Source organism: Scardinius erythrophthalmus, assembly GCF_964197995.2.
Source record: "Scardinius erythrophthalmus genome assembly, chromosome: 1".
Lineage (NCBI taxonomy): Eukaryota > Metazoa > Chordata > Actinopteri > Cypriniformes > Leuciscidae > Scardinius > Scardinius erythrophthalmus.
This window is the reverse complement of record NC_138221.1, coordinates 50734987-50762601: the sequence shown is the minus strand read 5'-3', so window position 1 is coordinate 50762601 and position 27615 is coordinate 50734987. Positions and strand designations below refer to the sequence as shown.

General features: G+C 38.3%; 2 protein-coding genes across 4 annotated transcripts; both read left to right on the top strand.

Annotated features, from left to right (window-relative positions):
* The first annotated feature begins 714 nt into the window (after positions 1–714).
* znf652 (zinc finger protein 652) lies at positions 715–21927 on the top strand. Of its 3 annotated transcripts, none has more exons than XM_081385342.1 (7): positions 715–1149; positions 9810–10090; positions 11288–12473; positions 14920–15067; positions 15231–15346; positions 17373–17517; positions 18921–21927. In XM_081385342.1, exons 3-7 carry the CDS (start codon positions 11481–11483, stop codon positions 19508–19510), a joined length of 1992 nt encoding a protein of 663 aa, XP_081241468.1. In that variant the 5' UTR covers positions 715–1149; positions 9810–10090; positions 11288–11480; the 3' UTR covers positions 19511–21927. The 3 variants fall into 3 exon arrangements, with proteins under 3 accessions (XP_081241468.1, XP_081241470.1, XP_081241469.1); XM_081385344.1 differs by having other exon boundaries at positions 750–1149; positions 17373–17522; positions 18926–21920; XM_081385343.1 differs by lacking the exon at positions 715–1149 and adding an exon at positions 1181–1257.
* A 791-nt stretch (positions 21928–22718) lies between these two features.
* On the top strand, positions 22719–25722 carry phospho1 (phosphoethanolamine/phosphocholine phosphatase 1). Its single transcript, XM_081368469.1, has 3 exons — positions 22719–22850; positions 23277–23312; positions 24072–25722. The coding sequence occupies exon 3, from the start codon at positions 24111–24113 to the stop codon at positions 24963–24965; it is 855 nt and encodes a 284-aa protein (XP_081224595.1). The 5' UTR covers positions 22719–22850; positions 23277–23312; positions 24072–24110; the 3' UTR covers positions 24966–25722.
* Positions 25723–27615: the final 1893 nt, after the last annotated feature.

Below are 27615 nucleotides of genomic sequence, written 5' to 3'. Positions count from 1 at the left end.
CTAAAATGTTCCTGTCTTCGTCGGAAAGAGATTAAGACACATTTTCAACTGCTCACATAGTCTGGTCTGGAACGCTTTGAAACATCAGCTCTTTCAATGCCAATCAAATTTAAGGATTAGAAGATTTCACATTTAGCTATATTACATTTGACAGATGCTTTTATCCAAAGCAACTTACGTTACATTCACATTGTAAGAGTTCGTGCATTCTCTGGGAATCGAACTTGAACCCAAACCATGCTGTTTGAGCTATACAGGAACTATAAAACAAAATAAGAATTACGGCCGGTGTCACAGACATGGTTTAGATTAAGCCAGGATTAGGCCTTAGTTCAATAGCTTTATAAACTATAGCTTTATAGGAAAAAACGTTATGGTGGTAATCTTGAGACAAAACAATGGCACTGACATATTTTAAGGAATGTCAATGTAAGTTGCTTTCAGTTAAAACAGCTCAAAAATGCATTTTAGACTGGGACTAGTCTTAAGCCTAGTCTGAGAAACCGAGGGTTAGTGTTAGTGTAAAGTGCCTTACTTACGCATAGCCCCAAAAACTTTTTCCATCTCTGTTACTGACAGTGACAGTCCTCAGTTCACAATGACAATTTGGTGATAAAGACCAAGACCTTCTTAATAAAGTTCTCAAAAGTGTTAGTGCCTTCTCTCACAGTGTTAAACATTTTCTTATTTAGTTTAGCAAACGTTCCGTCAAGCGGAGAAGTCACTTTTGTCGAAGTGCTTCACCGCAGGGAGGAAGGCGGGCGCGCGCACTGAACGCTGTCTGGTTTTGCTGGAAGAAAAAAAACCAACGCCACGCGCGCTTTCTCCAGTGCAGACAGCGGCGGCTCGGGCGCCTCGGATGAACTCGGAGAATGGTTGATGCGTGAGACCAAGGCCAGCCACGTAGCGATGGCTTGTAAACCAGAGAAGCGGTGAGCTCGGACCGTCTAGAAGCAAACCAGAGCGATTTACGATAGTTCGTCTGCGCGTGCATGCGACTGCTCGCTGTTCGTAAAAACTCACGGTGTCCGCCGAGGAATAGTTTATCTGAAGCAAATCGCGTTTTGTTGTTGTTGTAGATTTGTGTTTTATCCGATCCCTACACAACTTGAGGTGCACAGTATGAGGGAGAGGGCGCTCGTGTCTCGGGTGAGTAACCTACTCTTCGCTACAAGTTAATTTCTGCTTTTATATTTATTTACAGCTATGACAGTTGTTTGTCGCATGCATATAACCATCCCTCGAACATCTGTCAAGGTATGATGCTGTCACCGTGACCAGCAATGCACGGCACGACTTATTTTTAGCGCTCGCTTTGCAGGGTTTTGTTCAGAAAGGAATCGTCAGAAATGTAATTGTTTTCTTGGCAAATGGCGTTTTGCATACAAATGCACCGAGAGTCTTCTGCAACTAACTGCTCGCAAACCGTGAGGGCATGTCAGTATGAATGAGAAAAATCTCTGAAGGAGTATAAATCTGGGCGGTTTGGGGGTGTAAAAAAGTGAAAGTCGTACACGACGAGGATGTTAGCTTGCTATGAGCCACGGGCTTAAACAGCCTAATTGCCACTGCATGCGTCTAATAAAGCGGGTCGATTAAAATCATCTCGATGGGGCTTTTTTGCGATTACATGTAACAATTTTGCAAAAACAGGTCCTGCAGTGGCTGGAGTCCACTGCATGCAGCTGTATGTGCGCGTGCACTCGGGCTGTTAGCTCTGCTAGCCAAACGGCCTGCACGCCTGCCGTCCCGACCAACCAATGTTTCCTTCTGTTTAACCCTTTCTTTGCGTCGCTTTCCCAAAAAAGTTACTCTTTGCCAGTGAGTTGCCTCACACCCTTTGCTCCTTTGCTAACTGTTCTGACAGTATAGGCTGAGCCAACTGCGCTGTATAGCAGTATATTCCCCTCATTTTTTGTGGTGGACGTGGTGTAGTTTGAAGGTGTGTTGTGGATGCGCGCGCTAGGCCCTTCTCAAGCGGCGGCGTTAGCTCGAGCTGCTAGCGCTGATTTTAGGAAAAGGGGCTACGGAATTTTGCTATTTGTTTTACGCCTTTTTTTAAATTTGATGTCTCTTTTTTTTTGTTAAATGTAGTCAGTAACAGCCGTGATGCATTTGTGTGCGTGACAAGCCAGAAAGCCCATTATTTTGTGAGATTATTTCCCCGCTTCCCTTATCCAGTTTCCAAGCTGGTAATGGAAGTCTCACCAACTTCATTGGAGAAGAGATTTTCTCCAGAGCTTGTGTAATTCACAATGTCCTTTGAGACCCACAAATCAAGGCCTTTTAGCATTCACCGACCTTTAAGTTAGTATTAGTTTTGTTCACCTTATCTTTTTCTTCTAAATCTTCACGATGCTGTCTTCTTAACATTTCATTGACACATTCAGGCTTCAATGTGGTGGTGGTAGATGCCAATTCATGTATCCTAGGTATCATATCATATTCGAGTATAAAATAAATTTTATTCAAGGCCCTCCTGCTATTAAAATTATTATTATTTTTAATTTAAACTGCATGGTCCTCTCTTAACTTAAAATATTTTAGAAATAAAGCTCTTTAAAAATTGTTTTATGACCAAAAAGACTTGATAGACTCACAGTTGATATCACATTTTGTATACTGAGTGACAGTTTATTAGGCTTCAAAGCGTCTGTGTCTTTGGCGCATCTGCAATGATGCTCTCCTGCTGTGAAAAATATCTGAACTTGTTAAAGGTGAAGTGTCATTTTTGACGTTAAAATACTTTCTTTTATTCCAGCTTGTATGCAGAGGTAACTAAAGAAGTGTAAAGTATTAAACCTGTCTTGTTCACTAAGCAGGTGGACGTGCAAATTTGTGTGTGAATGTTTTCATGAACATACATGATTCATCAATAACTTCCGTACTAAAATTTATTCTAAAAAGGGCTTTTCACACTGCGCTTAACCCTGGGTTATCGTCGTTCTAAACACCGCTTTTAACCCCGGGTAAAGGAGCGTTTCACACTTTTAATTTAAGAAGCGGGATTTGCACTGCTTTTTACTCTTTTTACAAAAACTAAATAATCCACAGGCTAAAGGTAGGGCAGGCTATTTGTTTTATTAACACTTTTTGTTATACTGGTTGAAACTCTCTTTACATCCTGATTGCAATCAATAGTAGAAGTGACCTAAATATCAAAACATGTACATATCTGCTTTGGAAGTCTCAGGACCAAAAAATGTTCGTCCAATCATTGCATTCGCTGCCTGTAAAGATGTTTCCATATCTCCGTGCAGACATCACAGCAAACACTAAACAGTATATTTGACAGTATATATTACTTTTAAAATTCCATTTGACTCTAGTGTTGCAGTGATGCATTTTGCCTTTAAAGTCGCAGGGAAAAGGAAGTAGTGACATCTCTTCTTCCGTATATTTGAGTTTAACAGACTTTCAAAAAAGAAAATATATGGGGAAGTGACTTGACTCTTGCATTTAGAATATAGATAGGGGTTATGTTCCATTCAGATCATCTGCATTAGAATGACCTGTATTAAAGGCCTTGAGTTGGTTAGTTTAAGTGCATATGGAATAGAGTGACTCAGCTTGGTTGTGGTTAATACAGTTGCATAACAGCACTCAAAGAACCCAGCAGCCCTTTCTGAGTGAAAGCCAGATTGTGAATTCTCAGTTCTGTCATGGTTGACCTCTCTTGATTTAAATAATTAATCAAATTTTCAGTGGTATGTTGCTATTCAAGTTCAGCACAAGGCTAGCAGGCCAGAGATGTTGGAGACAGGAAAAGATGAAGTGAAAAAAATTAGCAAAATGCATTTTTAGTTTTTAGCTGTAGTAAGTTTCGCTTTCAGACACTTGAATGTAAAGTTTGCGTAACCTGCATAAACCAGTCCTAAAGTTATTTCTTGTGCACTAAATCCACCTTAAAATCTGACCATGAAAGGTTATTCTGGCTGCAATATAAATGAAAGAGATTAAAGTGGTTTTGGTAATTAAATGAGTTTCAGTGGTTCATGGTTGATTGGACATGGTGAGATGGGGGGCTTATGGGGTCATATTCTTGATCCTCAGTCCTTGAATCAGTAACAAAGGATTGGGATATTTATGCTAATAGGTGAGTAAAAGGTGAGTTTCACTGGCCGTAGAGATTTTGATTCTGTGATTGACACCCACATCAAAGCAGCTTGTTTTTCATGTGCGAGGAAACCCAGGATTAGTCACCATTATCATCCACCTACTTGCTCAAGATGAGAGGAGCGGCCCGAGGCGTTGCGAAACTTCAGTCGTGAAATGAGAAAAGTGACGAAAGTCAGTCATGAAGTGTGAGAAATTAAATCATTGAGTTTGTCTTCACGCTTTCACACCAGATTTCTCCCTACTTTTCTTCATTGCACCACAGCATGCAAACTCCAGGCCTTTACGTTGCCCTACACATGGACAGATTTGTAGATGCGAACACATGCACCTTGAATTCTTGTGCACGTGTAAATAGGTGGTGCTTTCTCCTTCCTTTCCTCCTCAGATGTGTTGGTAGAGTCTGTTGCATCACCCAGAGCACCGTGAGAATCTGCATTTCTGGAGTGCTTCTGATGGGTCCACTCAATTTCTGAGTGACAAAGCTGTTTTAACTATCTTTTTGCAGATCTATAGCAAAGAATTTACATAACAAGACTATTTAACATGAATGTTGAGCATCATTTGTTATTTAAAGTGACGACTTTGCCTTGATTTGAAGCACAGAACACATAGTGTATTTATTTTTACACATAGTATTTACACATAGTGTAAGTACACATTTACACATAGTGGATAGTGTGTATTTACACATAGTGGATAGTGTGCCGGGCCAGTCTTTGAAATATATGTACAGTAATACATGCGTTATATGTGCCGTCTACTTTCCTAAGACTCCGACGCACACGCTCTGAGGTGTGTGACCCCTTATGCACCCATCCTGTGGTCACATATGCTGCGCTTTCCAATTCTCAGAAAGTTGCAAAGTGCACAGGAAGAAAGGTGGAGGTGTGTGTATATGGCTGTATCTGTGTGGGTATGTGTTTGTGTGTGTATAATTGTATATGTGTAGGCGTTTGTTTGTGTATATGGTTTTGTTTGTGTGGGTAGGTTTATACGCGTGTATGTGTGGCCAGTTCAGTAATGTAAACTGACGCTGCAGGAGAGCTTCATGATTCAGGCGAATTAAAGCACCCTTAATAGTTAACATGCAAGGTTTTAAACGGTTTGTTTTAAATATATTTCTGTAAACAACACAAGCATGAATCTGAGTTTCATGCACTGCTATTGAATATAAAGCTGAAGAAATTGTTTCTGGAGTTGTTAGTCTGTTGAATGAATTCAGTATAAAAGGCTGAAATAATAAAATGAGTATAAACAGAAAACATAGTTCAACTGTGATGTCTTTACTGGCTGCTTGCAAAAACTAGCATACACCTGATTAATGAACTGATTTTTTTTTCAAAGTCTAAATGTAACGGAAGTAGCGACAGATCTTTTCTTCCGTATTGTGACGTACATCTGAGTTAAACGGATTTTTCAAAATGAAAAACAAAATGTAGGCGGGGTCTTGGTAAAATCCATTGGTTGTTGATTGGATGGAGGCAGATTTGAATTCAAGCCTGCAGTTGATTGTGAGAAAGGGGCGGGGGTTTAAACTGACTAAATGAATGGAGAAGTCAACAGAAAGAAGTCTTGTGGAAGTTTGAGTTAATAGATATTTTGATTAAAAATGACAAGGTCAAAACAAGTTTTAAAAAAAGAAACATGCATGGATGAATCATTCACAATAAGATCCATAACATGCATTTAGAAAATTTTATTTATGTGACATCAATCATTTGTCAAAACGACTCACCATTTATTGATCTGAATTAGGGTTTATGACAATGTGTAGTTAAAACATGAATATGGAGATGTTGGCCTTAAAGTAATAGTTCACCTAAAATGAAAAATCTCATATTTTACTCACCCTGATGTCGTTTCTTTTCTCCTGTGTGACTTTTTCTTGTGTGGAACACAACACAGGTTTGGAAGTCATAGTGTCCCTTTAATGTGTTGTAAAGTAGCCTTAAAGGAGACTCAAAGGTCAACCGTATACGTTTCAACGTTATACCCTTTCTCTTCTGACTTTACATTTCTGTTTTAACTGGCCTAACTGTCTCTTTTTTCGCTTTTTATCATTCAGATGCCGCTTCCTTCCCCTCAGACACATGATAGTCATGACCTTTCAAATCAGACAGTGCATACATTCACAGTATAGCTCACTATAGGAACACACACACACATATATATGCATACGCAATGTCAGACATCCTTTACTGCTGCCACAGGATAGAATGAACTCACTTTCTTTTATCTAGATGTTCGCACGCACCTTAATGAGTCAAAACGCTTGTGATCCATGTATACATCTGTAACTTTCTCAATACAAAATGTGCCGTTTGCATCTGTGCAGCTCTCAGACAGTCAAAGGCACCAGTGTTGCCATGTGTCTGATGAACATTTAAAGAAAGAAATCCTTTGAAAAATTGAAGGTATGCTTTCCTAGCATGGCGGTGGGTTAATGTGAGTCACACACTGTTGGTCTCTTCTCAGATGTGGCATGCAGCACTCTGACTAGACAGGGATTGTCTTGGTAGTCACAAGGCTTTAGATTTTATCATGTAATACATGTTGTCCACAGCCAATGCTTTACAATGCATTATTGTTCTAAAGACTCGTGAATATTTCACAGAAACAATTGTTCAGCTTACACACTGACAGGCGACTGGCGCACACACACTCAAACGGAGCAGAGATGTTCACAGAGAGCCAGGAAGTCAAGGTTGAAGCCGTTAAGAGCAGCAGTGCATAAACAGATATTTTTCCTGTTTGTGGCTGCTGTTTACTTGTTGTTTAGGTGGTGATGTTTTTGACTGTGTTGACTCAGCATGTGAGGTGGGGTCTTGTTGAACTTGATTAGTTAATGGGGTCACTCAGATTTTTGATCCCTTGGTCTATATTGTTGCATATTGTCATATAAAAGAGCCATTATTGGGGATGATCACTCCTTGAGCACACACACCCTCCCCACACCCGTTACAAATCACTCACACTGAAACTTGTGGTCTCATTTTGGTTCTTGAATGTATAACTGTCTCCTGTTTCGGTTGAATCTCTCTCTGTCAAATGGATGTCATATATATATATATACAGTATATACAGTATATGTATGTGTGTGTGTAAGTGTAAGTTTTGGGTCAGTAACAATGTTTTTTTTTTAAATAGAAGTCTCTCGTGCCACTTCTTTTTTTGCTGATTCAAAAAATTATCTGATTCCTGACTCAAACCGTAAGTTTTGTGATCTGTTGCACCCCAATTTTCAAAAGCTGAATTTTCAGCATCATTACTCCAGTCTTCAGTGTCACATGATCCTTCAGAAATCATTCTAATATGATGATTTGATGCTCAAGAAACATTTATTATTACGATCAATGTTAAAAAACAGCTTAGCTACTTAATATTTTGTGTAAACCGTTTTCTCAGGGTTCGTTGTTAAATAGACCCCAAAACTTTGAACAATATTGTACTCTACTGTTCAAAAGTTTGGAGTCAGTAAGAGTTTTTTATTTTTATTTTATTTTTTAAGAAATATTATTTCATAAAATAATTAATATTTTTATTTTGCAAGGAGACAATAAATGTATCAAAAGTGAGAGTAAAGATTTGGTTTCAAATAAATGTTGTTTTTTTGAACTTTTATTCATCAAAGAATCCTGAAAAAAGGTATCACGGTTTCTTACCCATTTTTTGCACATGTATGCATGTAGAGATGCACCGATTACAATTTTCTGGGCCGATTCCGATTTCCGATTTTTCATTAAGTTTGACCTGCCGATACCGATTTTAGCCGATTCCGATTTCATTTTTTCTAACCACTTTACAGCACACACAAATATTTATTTTATATAATTTCTGTAATAGAACATTTTACAATTTGCATAGTTCACACACATCTAAAGTGCAGTGTTGTGGAAGAACCATTTCCTTTTCACATTCAATATCCAATAATTTTATATATATATATATGTATTTAGCAAACGAAACGTCTGTATGAAAACAGGGAATGGCAATAAAATAATATATAAATAAAAAATAAAATAAATATAGCCTTGCAGTATAAAGATATTTCTCAAAGCACACACACACAGGCCTATTGCAATCACTTCAAACTGAATAATAAAACAAGTTTAAATGGGTACATTTTCTATAAAAATATTAGTCTTTCTTTTCTGACATAGCCTACTCCAGTTCTTGTTAAAACACGCAAATTCTGTGCATTTTGGGCACTTTTTTTGTGAAACCCTATTTAGGCTATTTTCAACCAAAAGTGTGATTTCCCTTTAATTGAGCGCGAGCAGTGCAGCAAATAGACTAGGCGCCGAAACACGCGCTTCACTGCTCGCGACGCTCCTGCTTGACGCTCCTGCTTGACGCTCGCGCTGCTCCTGCTCCCGTTGTGAATGCACTCATATTGATTAACATATGCACGCCGAAAAAAAATACGCGCTTGCGGTCTGAACGGACGTAATTCACGAGGTTTTCTACATGTGCTCCGTGTGCACGTGTGATGCTGATGTTGCGCAATGTTAATCATGCGGCGCCCGAGTGCATTTGACCGGCTTAAAATCGGCATTTGTCAGACTGACCGGCCGGTCGCCGGTTACGGCCGATCACGTGAAAATCGGCCAATTCCGGTCACCAGCCGATCAATCGGTGCATCTCTATATGCATGTATATTTCTTCTGCAGTGATGATGATGATGTGTGTGTGTGTGTGTGTGTGTGTGTGTGTGTGTATTAAATGTTAAAATAAAAAAAAAGTTTGAAATATTTCTCCTGGGTTAATGAATTAATTATTATTATTTCAATAATATTAGAATATTATGCATTAATAAAATATTAATTTCCTAAAATATTCACTTTCATGTGTTAAAATGTAATGCACCAGAAAGAGAGGCATAAAAATGCCCATTTGTTGGATTGCAATATGTGACTGTAATTTAAAGTGTACTATAATCGTAGTTAAACATTCATGATCGGATCAAATAATCACTACAGGCCTACTTGTTAAATAAACCTAGCAACCAATCCAAATACTTAGCAACCACATAGCAACACTCGTGCTGGCGACTTCGGCATGGGTAAGCTCTGCTGATATTTCTTCTGCAAGTGGCTTGTTGTGACATGTTTGGTGGCAGTGATGAAGTGAGATTGTCCCAGATTATTTAGAATATAAAAATATATTTTTTTACCCATTGTGTGACTGTTTTCTGTACTCAGCTTCTTGTGGTTTAATTTTGAGTTGCTCACACACACTTACGCTGAGAAGCGAAACGGTTGCGGTCAGCTGTGTGTATCTGATTAGTAGTGAGATTCTAGATGTCTACACCTTAACCAGGCTGCAGTTTCGTTTCTCTTTCTTTTTCCCTCTCTTATTCTCTTGCTTTCTCTCTCACTCACTCACACATATATATATATAAAGGAAAGGATGTATGGCACCTGATTTGGGTTTTTACCAGGTAACAGTCACTGCAATGACTGTAATTGCAGAGGTGCTGTGATATGCTGCCACGTATAAAGCCGTATCGTACCGTTCTTGAAAATCTGTTTGATGACACACTGCTCTTGTTTCAATGGTAGTTGTGGTTCATTTACCTGCTTTGATGTACTGAATTAAATGTGACATCTCAGTTGACTCCTGAGATAATTGCTTTCAATTGTCTTTCATTCCTTTCACAACCTTTTACGTAATTTCTTCCTCTCTTTCAGGTAGTGTCTGGCTGCAGGGTGCTGATTCGGAGCAGCTGGTAATGACTGCGAGATCTAAGCTTTGAGTTCAGCGGCGCAGAGACACCGTCACATCACTGACTGAAAGGAGGCGGCTTTTGTATCTGAATCAGCAGAGATTGCAGATGAGGTGCCGCTATTGTCTTTCCAAGTGAAACTGAGATGCTGTTGAGAGAGTGAAGTTTGGATCTAAAGCCAAGACAACTTTAATTTGGATCAGGATGAAATATGTGCATGTAGTTGCACAGTGAGGCAGACTTCATGTGAGTACTTTGAGGTTCAAGTTTGTACGATATATTTTTAATAAACTATATGCAATGAGGAAATGCAGTTTATATCGATATACAGTAGTTTGAAACGAGCGCATCTAAAAAAAAACAGCGGAGAGTGCAGAGTGAGCTGCTGCGGGGTAAAGTGCATCATCCAATTTGTCTTAAATATGAGACATGTTTTATATTAAGGGCTTCAATGTAGGTGGTAAGATATAACACGTATAGTTTACAGTGGCTTGCTCTGGCAGATACATGTGCTGACAGATACTTGCGCTGTTTAATGTGTTATATATATATAGTGCTTTCCTCAGTGCATAACTTGCATTTCACAGGTATATCCTCCATCTCTAAATGTTAGAAACAAAAATGCGAAAAACAGACAGAGCGCAATTTAATAGGAGCACAGTAATTCCGACTAAAATATACATAGTGCTAAAATATGCTGCCTACATGGTTACATTCACTATATTTGTTTTCATAGCCTTCAATATGAACATTGTTTGTAGGACATTATTGGGCAGGATGTGAATTATTTTTTTATCTAAATAGAAAATACGAGATATGATTTTCTTGGCCATATCGCCAAGCCCTATTTTGAGGTGAAACATTTTAGGGCTGCACGATTTGGGGGGTAAAAAGTCTGTTTAAAAATTGCCATTAAAAAAATGCTCCTGTTTTTTTGTAGGGCTGCACAATTTGGCCATAAATGACTTAAGCAGAATAAGAAATATTCATATTGTAATATTTCACTGTAAAATAAAAGAAATGTTAAGAAAAATAATTACAGTACAACTGTAAAATTACTATACTGAAATGATCATTTATTTTCCCATTTTTAAGTGTTTAAACATTAAGCTTTAACATTTCTCATTATAAGTTTGGGGAGATGGTTGACGCATGTTGCGTTCCCAAATACACAATATAAGTGACCCAAACTTAGAGCAAATGCAGAGATGCGAACCAAGCCGCTCTGAGACACTGAAAACAGCAGATCAGAAGCTACTTGCATGTAAAAGAACACAATGCTGCACTTCATTCATTCAATTAAGTCACTGCAATATCCATATTGTGATATTTGGTTTTATCGCGATTAATCGTGCAGTCCTATAATGTGTGTTGAACTGTTAAGTCTTATTCACTTTCTCGTCTCACTTTTTCATATATCTTTCTTTTTCTTTAATGCCCTAGTGAACGTAATGGAGGCTCAGTTTGGCCTAGGCTAAGGCATCTCTGATCTTCTCTCCTCCTTTACACACTCTTGCCCTCCTCTCATTCACTCGAGAGGAGGGGTACATTATCTCCTCTACCACCCTTGACAACAGTGGTTAATTTCAAACGTAAAGAGGCAAACACTCTGATTCAAGAAAGCAATCGGCTGCCGATGAAGGCCTGTCAGACACTGAAGGAGGAGGTGTCCGGCCCAGAGACGATGTCGCAAGAGGAGGGGCAAATGACTCAACCCTCCCAAACGTACTTCCACAACGCCTCTGCTCCCGATGCCGAGCTATCGGCGAAACTGCACAAGCGAGAAGCCGCGGCAAAACCGTACTCTGTGGTCATTGACAACACGATGGCTGCGAGGCCAGAGTCGCATATGTCCTCAGACCTGAATCCCCATCCTGCCCCGACTCAACCGTTTTACCGGGAAGGGTCCGGAGCAGCTGTGACGAAGAGTGGAAATGGAGGGACGTCAGAAGATTCTGAAGCTGAAGAGGGAGCCGGGGCAGAGGACGAATTCAAACGAGGGCAGATCATCGTAGAGGTCAACCTCAATAATCAGACTCTGCACGTATCCAAAGGAGACGACGCGGAGAATACGAACACTGCAGGAGACGACAAGAGCAACAGTGAGGAAGAAGAAGAAGATGATGATGAGGAGGAGGAAGAAGAAGAAGAAGAAGATGACAGCATTGAAGAAGACTACAGCGATGAGGACGATCAAGATGAAGAGGAGGAGAACAACAATCGGCGAACAAGAGCGCAACGGGCGCACAGGGGTAGAGCGGCTTCTTCGCCGCGTCGTAAGAGTCGTCGTGTTGCCCCCTCGTCGACAGGAAACGTAACCACAACGAACGCAGGTGTGACAACCAGGGGGCGGAGGATGAATGCAAACTCCCCGCGCCAAAAGCGTAGACCTGCCAAGGAGGCCAAAGGCTCCACCGCCTCTGCCTCCGGAGCCAAGGGAGAGGGTGGGGAGAAAGAGACGCTAGTGTGTGAAAAATGTCCACGTGTGTTCAACACCCGCTGGTACCTGGAGAAGCACATGAATGTGACACACAGACGCATGCAGATCTGCGACAAGTGCGGAAAGAAGTTCGTGCTGGAGAGTGAACTGGCTCTTCACCAGCAGACAGACTGCGAGAAGAACATCCAGGTAAGAGGATCATCCCGACTCTTTATGGAAAAGCCTCATGTTTAGTAAATGACCTCAATCAAAAGATATGGCACTGTACACTGTTCACGAGTATTCTTAATAGTAATAATAATATTGTTAATAATCTTTAGTTCTGGAAGAGGCCATATTTAATGAGACTGAAGCAGAAATAAGGCCGTGAGGGACAGGGACTGAACTTTTGTTCAATCTCACTGAATTTTATAGAAAAAAAAAGAAAAAAGTTTGGGGTCAGTACCTAAGAAATTAATACTTTTATTCAGCAAGGATGCATTACATTGATCAACAGTGACAGTTTAAACATTTGTATAATGTTTCTTGATCATCATATTAGAATGATTACTGAAAGATCATGGGACACTGAAGACTTTAATGATGTAATGCAATGATGCTGAAAATTCAGCTTTGATCACAGGAATAAATTACATTTTAAAATATATTGAAATAGAAAACAGTTACGGTAAAGCCACCCTGTAGTCAAAAATGTTATCCCTTAAAACTCATCTTTGATCACCAAAATGACATTTAAACCTGTGAGAAATTTATTTCCACTCACTCACACCAGCTCAGAGACTCGCTCGGTCAACTTTACTGTAGTAAACGCTGCACAATGGCAAGTGGAAATACTGGTTTAATACAGCCATATATGTTTAAACCAGAAACTGATTCAGAAGAAGTGGAAGAGTGAATTATACAGGCTCGTCTACAAGACGATGTATCAGAATGGTAATGGTTTTTATGTATCACTCTTTACAACGTCAGACACATAACGGTAATTAATATGATTAGCCTTTTGCTTGACTACGTTATAAAACAGCTAATAATGTGCTGCTAATGTTACACAAACCATTTTCCCGTTCGCCTCTTCTGGCAGTCAGCATCCAGAAACGCTTTGAACAACTCAGAACGTCAGTGGAGGAAGAAATATAGTTCATCATAACATCGTAATACACATCAGATACATAATTCACCCGCTATATTGCTAAATGTACCCGATTTTTCATATCAACAGAAAAATATCTATCTAGCTTCTAACACTTTTCTGGCTTTGAAAACACCGGTTCGGTTTGGACATCTAGACTCTCAGGCTTCTCTTTAAAACTCCACTGCTTCAGAGCATAGTAATGATGATATGCTAAAGCCCGCACATTGACTGATTGTCAATGTGAACCATTGTGATTGGTTACAAGGTAGTTTGTGACGTCAGAAACACCAGTGATTGCAAACAGCATTTTTGAGATTTTGCAGTTTTAAGGAGAAAATACTCAGCAATGGTGTTGACTTATGAATTTGTCTTAAAGCACATAAAAAACATCACATAGACATATAAACAACATTAAAGTGCTTGATTTTCACCACAGGGGGTCTTTAACTGTTTTCAGGGGCAGAGGGGCGGTCGTGGCTTAATGGTTAGAGTCTCGTGGCCTTATGGATAGAGTGAGACTGGTAACCTGAAGTTTGGGGGGTTGATTCTCAATACGGGCAGGAAATGACTGAGGTGCCCTTAAGTAAGGCACCGAACCCCCAATCAGTCCCCGGGCACCACAGCAAAAATGGCGTGTGTGTGTTCACTACTCACTGCTACTAATGTGTGTGCACTAACTTGGATGATGGATTAAATGCAGAGGACAAATTCTGAATATGGGTTACCATACTTGGCCTTCACATGTGACATTAAAATATCATATTTATTGTTACTACTGTAAAGCTATATACATTTGTTATATGATCTCCTTCAATGCTTTCAGAATCTTTACTTTTTTTAAATAATTGTGTTACTGTATTTTTTAAATGAACAATAAATGATTTTATTTATCAAAATAAAGAGAAAATAGTACAGACTTTGCTGAAGTGATTGTTTTGAACAAGCATTAACTCAGATATGATTTAAAACATATTACTTTAGCTAAAGTATTTGTATAAATACTTTGTGTCTTTTGCCCCATGCTGGTGAGGTAAAATGCCCACATTGCCACCTCTTACATTTATTTTAATAGATTTTTAAACCAAACAGACCACATTTATGATTTTTTTACACTATGAGAGTAATGAAAATCACAGTTTTGTTAAAGTGTGCCTTTAGCCCCTATGTACCCTACTGTTTTTAATGGCAAACATATTGTTTTGATGGCAGCAAAGGTAATCTAAATGTAAAAATAGAGGAAATGAATATGCACAATTAAAAGTCCGATACAGATAAATTACCAAATAAAACTAATAACTGATGTATAAATCTCAGATCTGTAAACCAGTAGATTTTAAGTGCATTAGAGGTTAGAAATGTGTTAATATCAGTCCTGACCAGCAGAGGGAGACTTCATTCTTGTTTAGAATGTCATTGAGACTCAAAAAATGGGTCTGAGAGAAGATATACTACTAAATATGTTATTCTTGTACTGCATAACAATGTATCTTTTTTGTGTCCCAGTGTGTGTCATGTAATAAGTCCTTTAAGAAGCTGTGGTCCCTCCACGAGCATATTAAGATTGTCCATGGATTTGCAGAGAAGAAATTTTCCTGTGAGATTTGTGAGAAGAAATTCTACACTATGGCCCATGTCCGTAAGCACATGGTCGGTACGTATAGTAAACATGAGCACAGACACACTTCAGCACTGCCCTAGCGAATACTTAAATCTCAAACACCATCAGGATATCTTTTCAAATGTCTATATAGCCACACAATACACTAGAGAAACATACTTGTGCCTAATTCAATAGGTCTTCTGTCTGTCTCTAGCTCACACAAAGGACATGCCGTTTACCTGTGAAACCTGTGGAAAATCTTTTAAACGCAGCATGTCTCTGAAAGTGCATTCACTGCAGCATTCAGGAGAGAAGCCCTTCCGCTGTGAGGTATGAACACATACGACACACTGCATAACTGATATTGTGATTGAAAATGAAAAGCAACGGGAAATACAAATAATAAAATGCAACTAGCCATGTGTTAATGACATGCTCATCCTTAAACCATAAATTACAAAATGATAAATTCCTAGATTATGCAAGGTAGAAGATATAATTCTGGTTACAAGGTTGGTATAGTGTTGAGTCATTGTTGGGTGTCCAATGTAAGGTCTTGGTACTGAACCAGTTGTAAACCACTTCTCTACATAAACCCTTCTTCTGCTCCAGAAAATCCTCTTTTCTCTTAAATAGGAGCACAACTAAGCTGTTGTGATATTTACATCCTTCTCTGTTGACACCATGGTTTTCCCATCTTCAATCCACATTTATTTGTGTTTGACTGTTTCTTGCAGTTTTAAACACCTGTGACACCTTTATTAATGTGCCATTTGAAAACAAAAAAACACTTATCTAATGTGTCATTTGAAGCTCTAAAATACATTCCTGAAGTGTAATAATGTATTTAACAAACAGTATTCAAATACTTAGATTCATAAATGTTTGAGTTTCCCGCTTGTCCATATTTACAGCTTCAGTTTGTTTTTGGGAACGCTATAAAAGGCTACGTCCACAGCAGAATGTTGACATGCACAAACAACACTGGATTTGTGTATATTTGAAAAAGAGCGTGAATAAAGATTAGCTTATTGCCGTTTATAGCATTTTGTTTGTTGCATTTGTTTACTGACGTCTTTTGGCGCATTTGTGTAACCAGACTGGAGCTTTTCTGAAGGTGCTGTTTGGCAGTCTGTGGCAAGAGCTCTGTGTGTTTGTGTGTAAATACACAACAGAAAATACATTTGGACTTTAGCATTTTAGGAAATATCCGTTTTTTTTCTATTAAATGATACTTTTGGCTTAGGTTTCCTTCTGTCTTATTTAGAAAACTAGCCGTTAACATTCACATTTATTTCAATGGTAGTTTGGGAGGAAAAAACGGATTAAAATTTGATGCTACATTCAGAGCAAAATATATATTGACTAAATTTAAAGCATATTTTTCTCAGAATGCAAAAACTGTGATTTTATAACTGTATGCACTTTAGTTAAAAATGTTTCTTTTCTAGCGGCTAAAAAATAAAACTGAATGCGTCTTGTTTTTGGTGGTTCGAGGCACTGGACATCTTATCAGAGCGGATGAACAAATAAATAATGTTTTCTTTGTCTTTACAGCCGGTTATTCCTGTGAAGTTTGCCGTTTAATTTTTTTCTCATTTATTTATGACAACAAACTTTAAGCTTGACGCTACCTGCAGCCAGAGCTACTTTTATCTGTGTATAAATATGACCCGACGTCCTGACAGCTATAAATCATTATTATGGATTTATCAAAGTGTATCTTGGTAAAGACCCAGTTTAGAAGATGGATTTTTTGCACTCTCGCATTAATAACATTTTGTTATTTTATCCCCCAAAAAAGTTACATACCGGTAGTGTAGCTTCAAAATAAACAATGTAACACGTTGCTGCTGTTTGATTTATATTTATTGCGTCCTCTTATGGACTGTCGATTTAAAAATCTGGTGTTTGTTGATCTTTTCCACCTAACTGAAATTGTTTTTTGATTTCAAATGTAAATTTAACTTTTGCAAATATTTAAGTGAAAATTTCAAACTGTGGACAGACAAACTGCTTGTCGTTGGAAGCGTGAATCTGTATTTTATGTGTTCTCTTTTTGTTTTTTTTGGGGCATCTTTTCCATGAAAACGCATTATGGGGTGTGTACATTTCGTGAGGGTGGTCAGGGTGGGGCTCATTGGTTTCACTTAAAGGTGCCATATGAGAGAGTCTGAATGAGTGGGATTGGCCTGCTTCCTATAAATAGTATGTTAATGACAGGCTTATGAACAGTAATGACAGGTTATTATGATCATATTACAAAGTTGGGATTGCTTCAGTCTGGCCCTGATTTGAAGTGAGGCTGAACCAGCATCCACCCACATGCTGTCTATTTCTGTTTGTGCGTGTGCAGAACTGCGACGAGAGGTTCCAGTACAAATACCAGCTGCGGTCTCATATGAGCATTCACATAGGACACAAGCAGTTTATGTGCCAGTGGTGTGGCAAAGACTTCAACATGAAACAGTATTTCGATGAGCACATGAAGACACACACAGGTGAGGTGCACAAACATTTAAAACTTGTGGAGAGTGAATAAAGATAGACTGTCTCTTTTGAACAGATTTTGTGGGTAATTTTACTATGATAATGATTATTCTAATCTACAGTGGCTCCCCCCAAAATGTGGGCACACTTAAAAATGAATGCCATTGTGTTATATAACAAACCAAATTAAATTTGCAGTACAAACAAAAAGCAAAACTAGAAAAGATTGTTAGGTTTTCAACAATAAAATTGCTTGTACACTTTCAAAATGTTACACTAAGCGGAGCATGTCGATATTGCACTCCAAAAAACTCATGTTTGTTCAATTTTACTTAAAAGTTTATTAAAATGAAGAACTAATGTAACACAATTCTTGAATATTTGGAAGTTACTCTTATTAATTTTATTGTAAAATACGACTTAAAGGAGAACTCCGGTCAATTTTAACATTGAGCTCATTTTTTTGTACATTTGGAGTGCTGTCAATACAGAGAACAATGGCAAAAATCGGTGTTGCCTACACCGTGTTATCCTCTTTTTAAAATTTGCACCCTGTTGACTTCAATGGGGCAAGTTTTAAACCTGCTTTTAGCCTCTTAACATTCTTGATGTGTCATTACAAGTGCACATTTACATCCTGTTTTCGGTCGAAGTCCATAGTAATCGATTGTCGAGTTCACACGCATAGGTTTAGTTACCTATGATCATGCGCGTGAACTCGACAATCGATTACTTTGGACTTCGACCGAAAACAGGATGTAAACACAGGTATGTGCGCTGGCTGAAATAACATCATTTTTATTCATATCTTTCACATCTACTGCAGTCAGATTCACTCGTGTTCACTCTGAAGGAATCACTCACATTAGCTGTGCACTTGTAATGACACATCAAGGATGTTAAGAGGCTAAAAGCAGGTTTAAAACTTGCCCCATTGAAGTCAACAGGGTGCAAATTTTAAAAAGAGGATAACTCGGTGTAGGCAACACCGATTTTTGTCGTTGTTCTCTGTACTGACAGCACTCCAAATTTACAAAAAAATAACCGGAGTACTCCTTTAATCCATTTGTTATTAAAATAAGTTTGTACAAGTTCATAAAACAAGACTAGAACAATTCCGTTCAAAAAGATTCATTTATTTAGTGTTGTTGAAAAAATCTAAATTAAAAAGGTTCTGTAAGGTTTTTTGAAGATTTTTATTCTTCGAGTGCCTTGCTGGTTGATCTACATGTGTAATTTTAGAGTTTAACCTCGTAGCGGACACATTTAAACTCTTGTGGGTAAACACTCCCAGATGTTTTCTATAATAACGCCACACACCACATGTTTAACGCATACTACTCTTGTTGCCCGTGTGGCTTTATTGCCAGTGAATGAAACAAGATCTCTCTCCCATTCTTCTGTTTCTCTTCAGGTGAGAAGCCATTCATCTGTGAGATCTGTGGGAAGAGTTTCACCAGTCGGCCCAATATGAAGCGGCACCGGCGCACGCACACTGGGGAAAAGCCGTACCCTTGCGAAATCTGCGGCCAGCGTTTCCGCTTTTCCAACATGCTTAAGGCGCATCGAGAGAAGTGTTTCCGGGTCACCAGTCCGGTGACCCTTCAGCCTGCCAGCATGGGGCTTTCCATTCACCTTACCGGCCACACCCCTTCTTCAAGCCACACCCCTACCCCAACCCAGCCCGCTCAGTCCACGCCCGTGGGCCCCGTAATGATCAGTCCTGCCACGGGAGGGCCTCTGCCGCAACGAGCGGTCACCGTTCATGGCTTCTCTCATTTGCACATGCAGACCACCGTGCCCGCACAACATCACCCTGCCCACACTCACACTCCTGTCCATCACACAGGACACGCCCCCATGACGAGCCACGCCCCTCAGCCAATCTCAGTGCAGCCTTCTGTCCTGCCTCCTCCCCCCGCCCTATTCAAGAGCGAGCCAATAAACCACTGCGCCCATGAGGACGCTTACCTGCGACAGGGCGCCGCTCCGCAACACCACTGAAACACTCTCATGAACACAAACTCACGAATGTGAGTCAGGTGCTCGCCGGAGAACAGGGCGGACAGACTGACGTCATACATCAGTATAATTCTCACCGGAATCGGAAAGCTGGAACTCGGTGAAATGCAACATGTATGTATGTGTATGTGTGTGTGATTCAAAACTGAAACTACAAACCTAATTGCCACTAGCACTCGTGACCAAACAGGATTGTTAGACAGCTAATCTCTGTGAACTGATCTCAAGAACTTCATAAAGCATTACTAGGATTCACTTCACATCACTTCAAACTCTTGTCACAATGATCAAGATGCCATTGGGGTTTCAATGGCACAATCTCTTTCTCTGCCTCTTTATCGACTCAGCTGCTGTTGCAAAGGTTCTACGGGTTCAAACGTCCACAAGTTAAAGGTCTACATTTCACAAATGCAGTGTCTTTAGAAATGCAGGTCTTCCCGACAACGGAAAATATTCATATTCTAGTACACAAGTCGTCACGCATACATAGTATACACAGCACTTAAGCAGTAAACTCAGTGTAGTCTATATGACTGAAACTTTTCTGTTGCCTGATTGTGATTGTCAGTGATTTTATTAAAATATTGGAGTTTTCTTTTTTTCTTTCTTTTTTTTTTAATACAATAAAAATATGCTTACTGGGTAATGCCTGTAGCTCTCCGGCGTGTTCAGTCGGAGGTTGAGACTGTTAAGGAAGACCGATGCTGTGATGTGTCATAGGTAGACTGCAACTAATGGATCATTAATTAGTTTTACTGTATGTTCCATACAATCTAACTCACTTAACCAATATTTTTATTTGTATAATGTAGATAAACATGCTCTGTGAGACTTTTTAAAAATGAAATTAGATTTGTTGAAATGAGATGCCTGCTTTGTGAGAGTTTATGTAATAGGTTGGAAGATGCGGAAAGGGTTTGTTTCTAATCATGTATTAAGCCGAATGTAGAAGAGGTGTGTGTGTGCGCGTGTGTGTGCGTGTGTGTGTTTATTTGTGGCTGATCATGTGCCTGTGGTGCTGGTATCAAAAGCTGCTTTTTAGTTGCTCTCTGTCTTTTTCTGGTACATGGTTCTTTTATCATGCTGATGAGTAGTGTGTGTGTGTGTGTGTGTGTGTGTTAAATCATAACGTTAGGAGCAGCACAGATAAAGTGATGGAAGTCTTGAGTCAATCAGACTTGATTGATTGTGATTTTTTTTTTTTTGTCCTCTCTCATTAGACCATTTGTCCTCTGCACTTTACTGACAAGTAAAAGGTTTGTGTAACTGACAAAGAATTGTTTCTCACGTGTCTGACACGTGAAAGATGGCTGACTGTTGGAAAATGGGGAGAATCACATGGGGATTTGGTTGGGATCCCTTGTTATACTTCAAATAATTAGTTTGTCCTATAAGAAGTTGTGTTTTGCCTCCATGCCCCCGCCCCCTCTTTACCCGAGACGTACTGTCATTGGTTCAGATGGCTGTCAGTCATGTCCTTTTTGTGTTTTGTCTACTTTTCTCTCCATTCTCCATCAGTTGATGGAATGCACTTTCTAATAAAACCTTGCTAGATAAGAAAAATAAGCAGACCATAATAATGTCTATTCTTGTGAGGTGTTTTTAATCAAATCTCTTTAGTCTCGCTAGTCTGTTTCAACCTCTCTACCCTCTCAATTTCAGCAGTGTTTTATTCTTAGCCTTGTGTCTGGTACAGAAACGTCTGACCTTCATTAAGTTCTGTTTTATATTGTTTTCCTGTTTTTGAGACACCATGTTTGACCTGCATTAATGTTGGGCCTTTTTTATACTGTGCATTTAACACTTTCTGCTAACTTTAAACTAGTAAAAAATTAATTAGCCACTTGTCTAAATTTGTACATTGTAAAGTTTGTTTTTGAGAGAGGAAGAAAGCAGTATATATGGGAAGTGGGTCATTTGACCCAATGACTAGAATGGGCCTGTTTCATGATATGACCTCAATCTCTTTATACCTTTGGCCTTGTTTAGCCTAGTGGAATATGTGATTAGATAAAGTTATATGCTAGTTGCTTTGGGTTTAGTGTCACATTGATATTTTAAAATCATGTTTTAAAAAACAAGCACTTTTAAATGTTAAACTATTAAGCATTTTTGCAAAAAAGTGGGTTAGTTTTACATAAAACAATAGAACCTATGTGAGTGTGTTGTGTGTGTTTTGAAAGCAGAAGCAACAGACCTCAAGTAAGCACGTGATTAAAGAGTCCTGACTGATTAAAGTGACCTCATTGAACTGGTGATGAAAAAGAAAACAGAGGACATTTCCATTCAATGTTCTTCACAATTTCATGCATTTGATATCGTTATCTGTGTAGTGTTACGTGTTCGATTGCATTGACAGGTGCCCTTATGCTCTCAGAATAAATCGATTGTCTTCTTTCTCTTTTTGTATCCTCTGCCCCCCACTAGACTTGGAGAAGAGTTCATTTGAATCTAGAATAGTCTGTCTGTTATAGGCTAACATAAATGGGCATCAAGTATCAAGACTTTAAAGGGTTAGGAATGTTGATAATGACACACAAGTTCCTTTTCCTCTCCACCCAAAAATAGCCTTGTTTTTCTTTTCTTTTTTACAAGCTGTCATTAGCGTTTCTACAGAAAGAACTGTGAAGTAGGCCTATACATGATATTACACGACTGTGCTTGCCTAAGATTCAATTTTACCCACATTAAATCTTTACCCATTACAAATTCTCAGAATTAGTTCAATCACAAATAATGACAGAATGTGTATTTTTGTTTTGTTGATGAACCGTAGCCTAATACTGATCGTTATGAGTCGCGCTTTAGCGACTTTTTGCAAGCGTAAATTTAATGTTCTCTGAAAATAAATGCAGTTTTGACAAATACGATTATGCAAAAAAGTAGTGCCGATAGTCGATTTAAAATTTAACTAATTAATCACGTTTTTCTGTATTCTAATTAATCATAGGCTACCTGATATTAAAGTTATATATTGTATAATGAATAAAAAGGCCAGTAAATGAATGAACACCAGTGCTGAAACTGATGTCTCTATTAGGCTACATGGATAACCTTATAAACAAACAGTGCTTTAAGATTTTCAGGTAGGTCTAACAACAGGTAGATCTCGACTGCATACGTTAATATGGTCGTGCATCGCTGAGGAGGATGTCAGTGGTGTTTGGATACAGTGATGTATGAGAGGAGTGGCTCATCCGACGCGCGTCACTGTGGTTGAATAAAGCAGGATCGGACCACCATACATCTCCAGCACTTCTGAGCAGCCGGGCGGACAGACGCAGAAGCAGCGATCGGTGATGAACAACTGAAACAGCGAAAGGTAATTTGCTGTTTTACTGGGCGATTCCATTACGCCCTGTCCTGTTTTGAATATGTATATCCTGTGGTGGGCTATTACCTCAACATAGCCTACCCTTTTAAAATATTTTGCAACTTAAAGATTTGCTGAACTTAAAAGCAATACCTTGAGCCAAACGCTCCAAAATCAGGTATTTCCGATTTGTTGCATAAGCTGTACTGCAGTGCATATAAAGTGAAAGCAAGGTCATAGAAATTTGCTATGTAACTGCTTTTGATTACAATCCATTAGAATATGCCATAATCACGCTGTCATCTACTAACTTGTGGCTGTATCGTTGAACAGTAAGCTACAATTTGTAAACGTTCACTAGAAACTGCTCATCTCGCTTACTGAAAACATTCAGTAAAATGTAAAGTCATATTGTCCTGTATTTGTCTGTTATAGGTTGACACTGCAGCGGCGCGTTGAAGGTGAAAACAGGTGAGTTGCGTAATCACACTGAAGTCTGAAAGATTAAAAACTCCGATGAGTCGATTCACTGATACTGGTTTACATGAAGAAGAAAAGAAAAAAACATGTCCCATTATGTTAGTATTTAAAATTGACAATATTTCAACACATTAAAATGAATCAGATGAGAATGTTACCGTTTACTAAGCTACATCTTAAAATCATGTCCTCAGACAATAAATCAAGGCTTACATGAATTAAAATATTAAATTCAAGAAAAACTAAATGGGATCTTTTAAAGAAAATGGTAGAAGGAAGAGGTGAATATGTAATAAAATATACTGTAATCTCTGTTAACCCTACGATTTTCTAACTGCCTTGACAATTCAAAAGATAATTGCATCATTAGAAAGTCAGGTTGAAAGCATAATGTAGTCTCAATTCATTAATATAACATTTGTCTATGTTTAAAATGAATATTTGACATCTGTGTCTGACTGTAGTGTGGAACCATATTGACACAAGTTTGTAAGAGAATGGAAGAAGCAGGAGACTGCTATGAATTGATTTTAGTCCACAGACTATATAAATCTTAAAACCTTTGGAACATCAATGGCTGGAAATACATTTGAATACATATAAATTAAAAAAAAAAAAAAAAAATTTAGGATTAAAGTTTTATCTAGGCTACTTCACTGCTGACTTTCAGTGTTTGTCCGTCCTGCTTCTTTATCCTTTCTTTTGTCTACTCGAAGCTCTGGCATAAATGCTTGCTCTTTTCTTCTGCAGAGAAGAAAAACACATCTGTGCTGTTCTTCCCTCCTATCCATGATGCGGGACTCTGTCTTCAACTGCTGCGTTTCCCCGGCCCATCCCCCTGGAGGAGTGGAGGAGCACCACCACCAACATAGAAGCAGAGCTCAGACTCCGCCGCCTAATGATAGGCGTTTCCTTATATTCTTTGACTTTGACGAGACCCTGGTGGATGAGTGCTCTGACGACTCTATAGTTACTGTGGCGCCAGGTGGAGTCCTGCCCAGCTGGCTGAAGGACACCTACCGTTCTGGCCACTACAATGAGTACATGCAGCGTGTGCTGGCCTACCTCGCAGAACAGGGCATCACCCCGGCAGCTATTCGAGACACAGTGGAGAAGCTCCCTCCTTGCCCAGGCATCCCCACTTTGATGCAATTCCTGCTCTCCCAGCCATCAAGGGACTTTGAAGTGGTTTGCGTGTCTGATGCCAATACTGTCTTCATCGAGACGTGGCTTCAGCACCTAGGCTTCCGCCCGCTGTTTCTGCGTATTTTCACCAACCCGGCTCACTTTGATGATAATGGGCAGCTGCAGCTCCGGCCCTTCCACACCCATGAGTGCCTGCGGTGCCCAGCGAACATGTGCAAAGCGGTGGTGGTAAGGCAGTATGTGGCCCAGCGCATGCGTGAGAGAGGCGGACGGCCCTATCAGAAGGTTCTGTACGTGGGCGATGGGGCCAATGACTTTTGCCCATCACTCACTCTGTCACCGGGTGATATAGCGTTCCCACGCCGGGACTTTCCAATGCATAAACTGATTCAAGAGATGGAGGAAGCCAAACCTGGAGAGTTCAAGGCAAGTGTGGTGCCATGGAACAGTGGAGAGGATGTCATCAACACCCTGAGGAAGATAATAGAGAGGCCCTAAATATATAATACACCTAAATAAGGCCCTCAATCAGATTTCTTGTTACATTCCGAACTCTAATATGTATCTCCTTCTCTTTTTATAAGATCCACAGTGTAGTTCAAATGACACTACAATAAACTGTACTTTGAAAATGCCAAGCCATCTAAAAGCTTTACGCTCACTTACCGTATATTCAAATTTACAGATATGAGCATGAATATATGTGTATGTGTGACTCTATTTCTTAGACTTTTTTTTTTTTCTTCTGATTGCATTAACATGAATACTGGCCAGTAGAGTATCTCCCTAAATGCATTGTTTGGTTTTTTTATCATATGTGACCAGTTGCTGTCTAAATATCTTATATTGTTCTTTTTATAGTTTTAAATATGCAAATCTGAAAGGTGCCATAAGTGATTATTTATGTAAAGAATGCTAAAATGATCATCTTATTAATGAGAAATAAATTAAAATAGTTAGTATTCGCTACTGAAATATTGTATGTACTGTATGCTATGTATTTTATTAGTAAACTTGAGCCCATCCTCTGCTTAGATGTGCTCTAGTTGTTTTAACCTGTGTTTGTTCCTGTTTCTTATGCAAAGTCTGTGAACTTTGGATGTGGGACTATGGATCTGACATAAATTAACCTCACCAGCAAAGTAATTTACTCGAATCTGTGTCCGAGTATGTTTGACCCCTCACCCCAGCAGCTGTCATGTGTCTTACATGGTTTTAAGGATATCTAAACACAATAAAATCAAATTCCAGAATCAACTCAAGTCATGTCGTCTTGACTAGCACTTTTCACAATACATGTTGCTTTTTTTTAGAACCAGAATCTGAGTAAATTACACTAAAAAGTTTGGCAAAAATATAGGTTTAACTGCTATTATGAAAATATAGTTGCAAACAAATCAGATAAAAGCAAGAACATTTATTATCCCAGAATTCAACCAACATTTACATTCAGACATGATAGAGATGATCACCCTTGTGGTTTTGTCAACTTCTTTGATGTAAAATAAAATGTTAAATAATAATAATACTGTCTTAAACTGACCATGTCCAATTATACATGCTACTAATCTCCATTATTAACAACAATATTAGTAGTAGTAATATTATTATTATTATAATGTTGATAGTGCAGCAATTAAGTATTTTGTGGTTACATAAATCATGTATATTATTAATTAAACTAATCGATTAACAAAAGTTTCAAAACCCTTACTTATGCACTCTGTTATGTTAGGCCTATTTAAGGCTAAAGTGCAGCTAAAACGAAATGAATTGACTAAATACATCATAAATTTAGGCCTATTGATCTCGGTGAGGCAATACACAAGAACAAACAAAAATAGCTTATATTTTTATTTGAAAGTACCTTTGCAGTAAATTCTAATAGTTGCTTAAACAAATTCCCGACATGCCATTGGAAAATATATCGACCAAGAAGTAAAACCGAGTACCATATGGAACAACAGATGTATAAGGGTTAGAAACAAGTCAATATTTTTTGAAAATTGGTTTGAAAAGGGAATTATTTGGGTTAAGCAGTTGATAAAAAATGATGGTGTTTTATACAATTATAATGAGTTTGTTCATATTTATAACTTTTCAGTTGATCCTGTCCAATATTCTTTGGTTTTACATGCAATTCCCAAGGAAATTTTGAGATTATTAGAAGGTCATAATAATTGTTCTCTACAAACAACAGTAGAAGAATTTACCTCTTGTATTAAGTTGCAGGGTAAAGATTTCACAAGTTCTGGATGTAATAATATTTTTTTGCGGTCCCTTCTTCAATCTAAATGTATACTTGCTGTTACTACTCACTGGAATTTTTTATTTAAGAAACATATTGAGTGGAGTAAAGTTTGGATGACACCTCATAAGTATTGCATTACAAACAAAGTAAAAGAGGTTTCATATAAAATTTTCCATCGAATTTACCCAGTTAAGTCACTTGTGGTACAGCGTTTTAAAGTAAACATTGAAGATATTTGTGCTTTTTGTAAAATTACCCCTGAGACTATTAAGCATTTATTTTGGGAGTGTCCCAAGACCCAAATGTTTTGGAAGGAACTTAGTAATTACTTGCAAAGTAAAGTTAGGATTCTTGTTAACTTTGAAGAAATTGATGTTATGTTAAGATGTTTTTCATTTGAGGGTGATAAAAATCTTTTGTTTATATTTGATTTAATTATTATAATTTCCCGTTACTATATTCATAAGGTCAAATGGAATGGAAAGATACCAAATTTTGAACATTTTAAAATTGATGTTAAGATATATTTAGAAACTATATCCAAAAGTAAAAACCTGAAAGCTATGAAAACTACACAGCTGTTTGACAAGTACAAGCTTTTTTTGTAAAAAGCCTTTCTATTTTTTTTATTTTTATTTTATTTTATTTATTTATTTTTTATTTATTCTCTACCCCTGACATGTATGGACATGTATGGTTATGTGTACTCTTGTATGTAATATGTTTTGTTATTATTGTATTTCAATAAAAAAAAAAAAAAAAAAAAAAAAAAAAAAAAAATATCTTACGTTCACAGCAAAAAAAAAAAAAAAAAAAAAAAAAAAAAAAAAAAAAAAAAAAAAAAAAAAAAAAAAAAAAAAAAAGAAGTAAAACCGAACAGCAAACGTTCATCGCCAC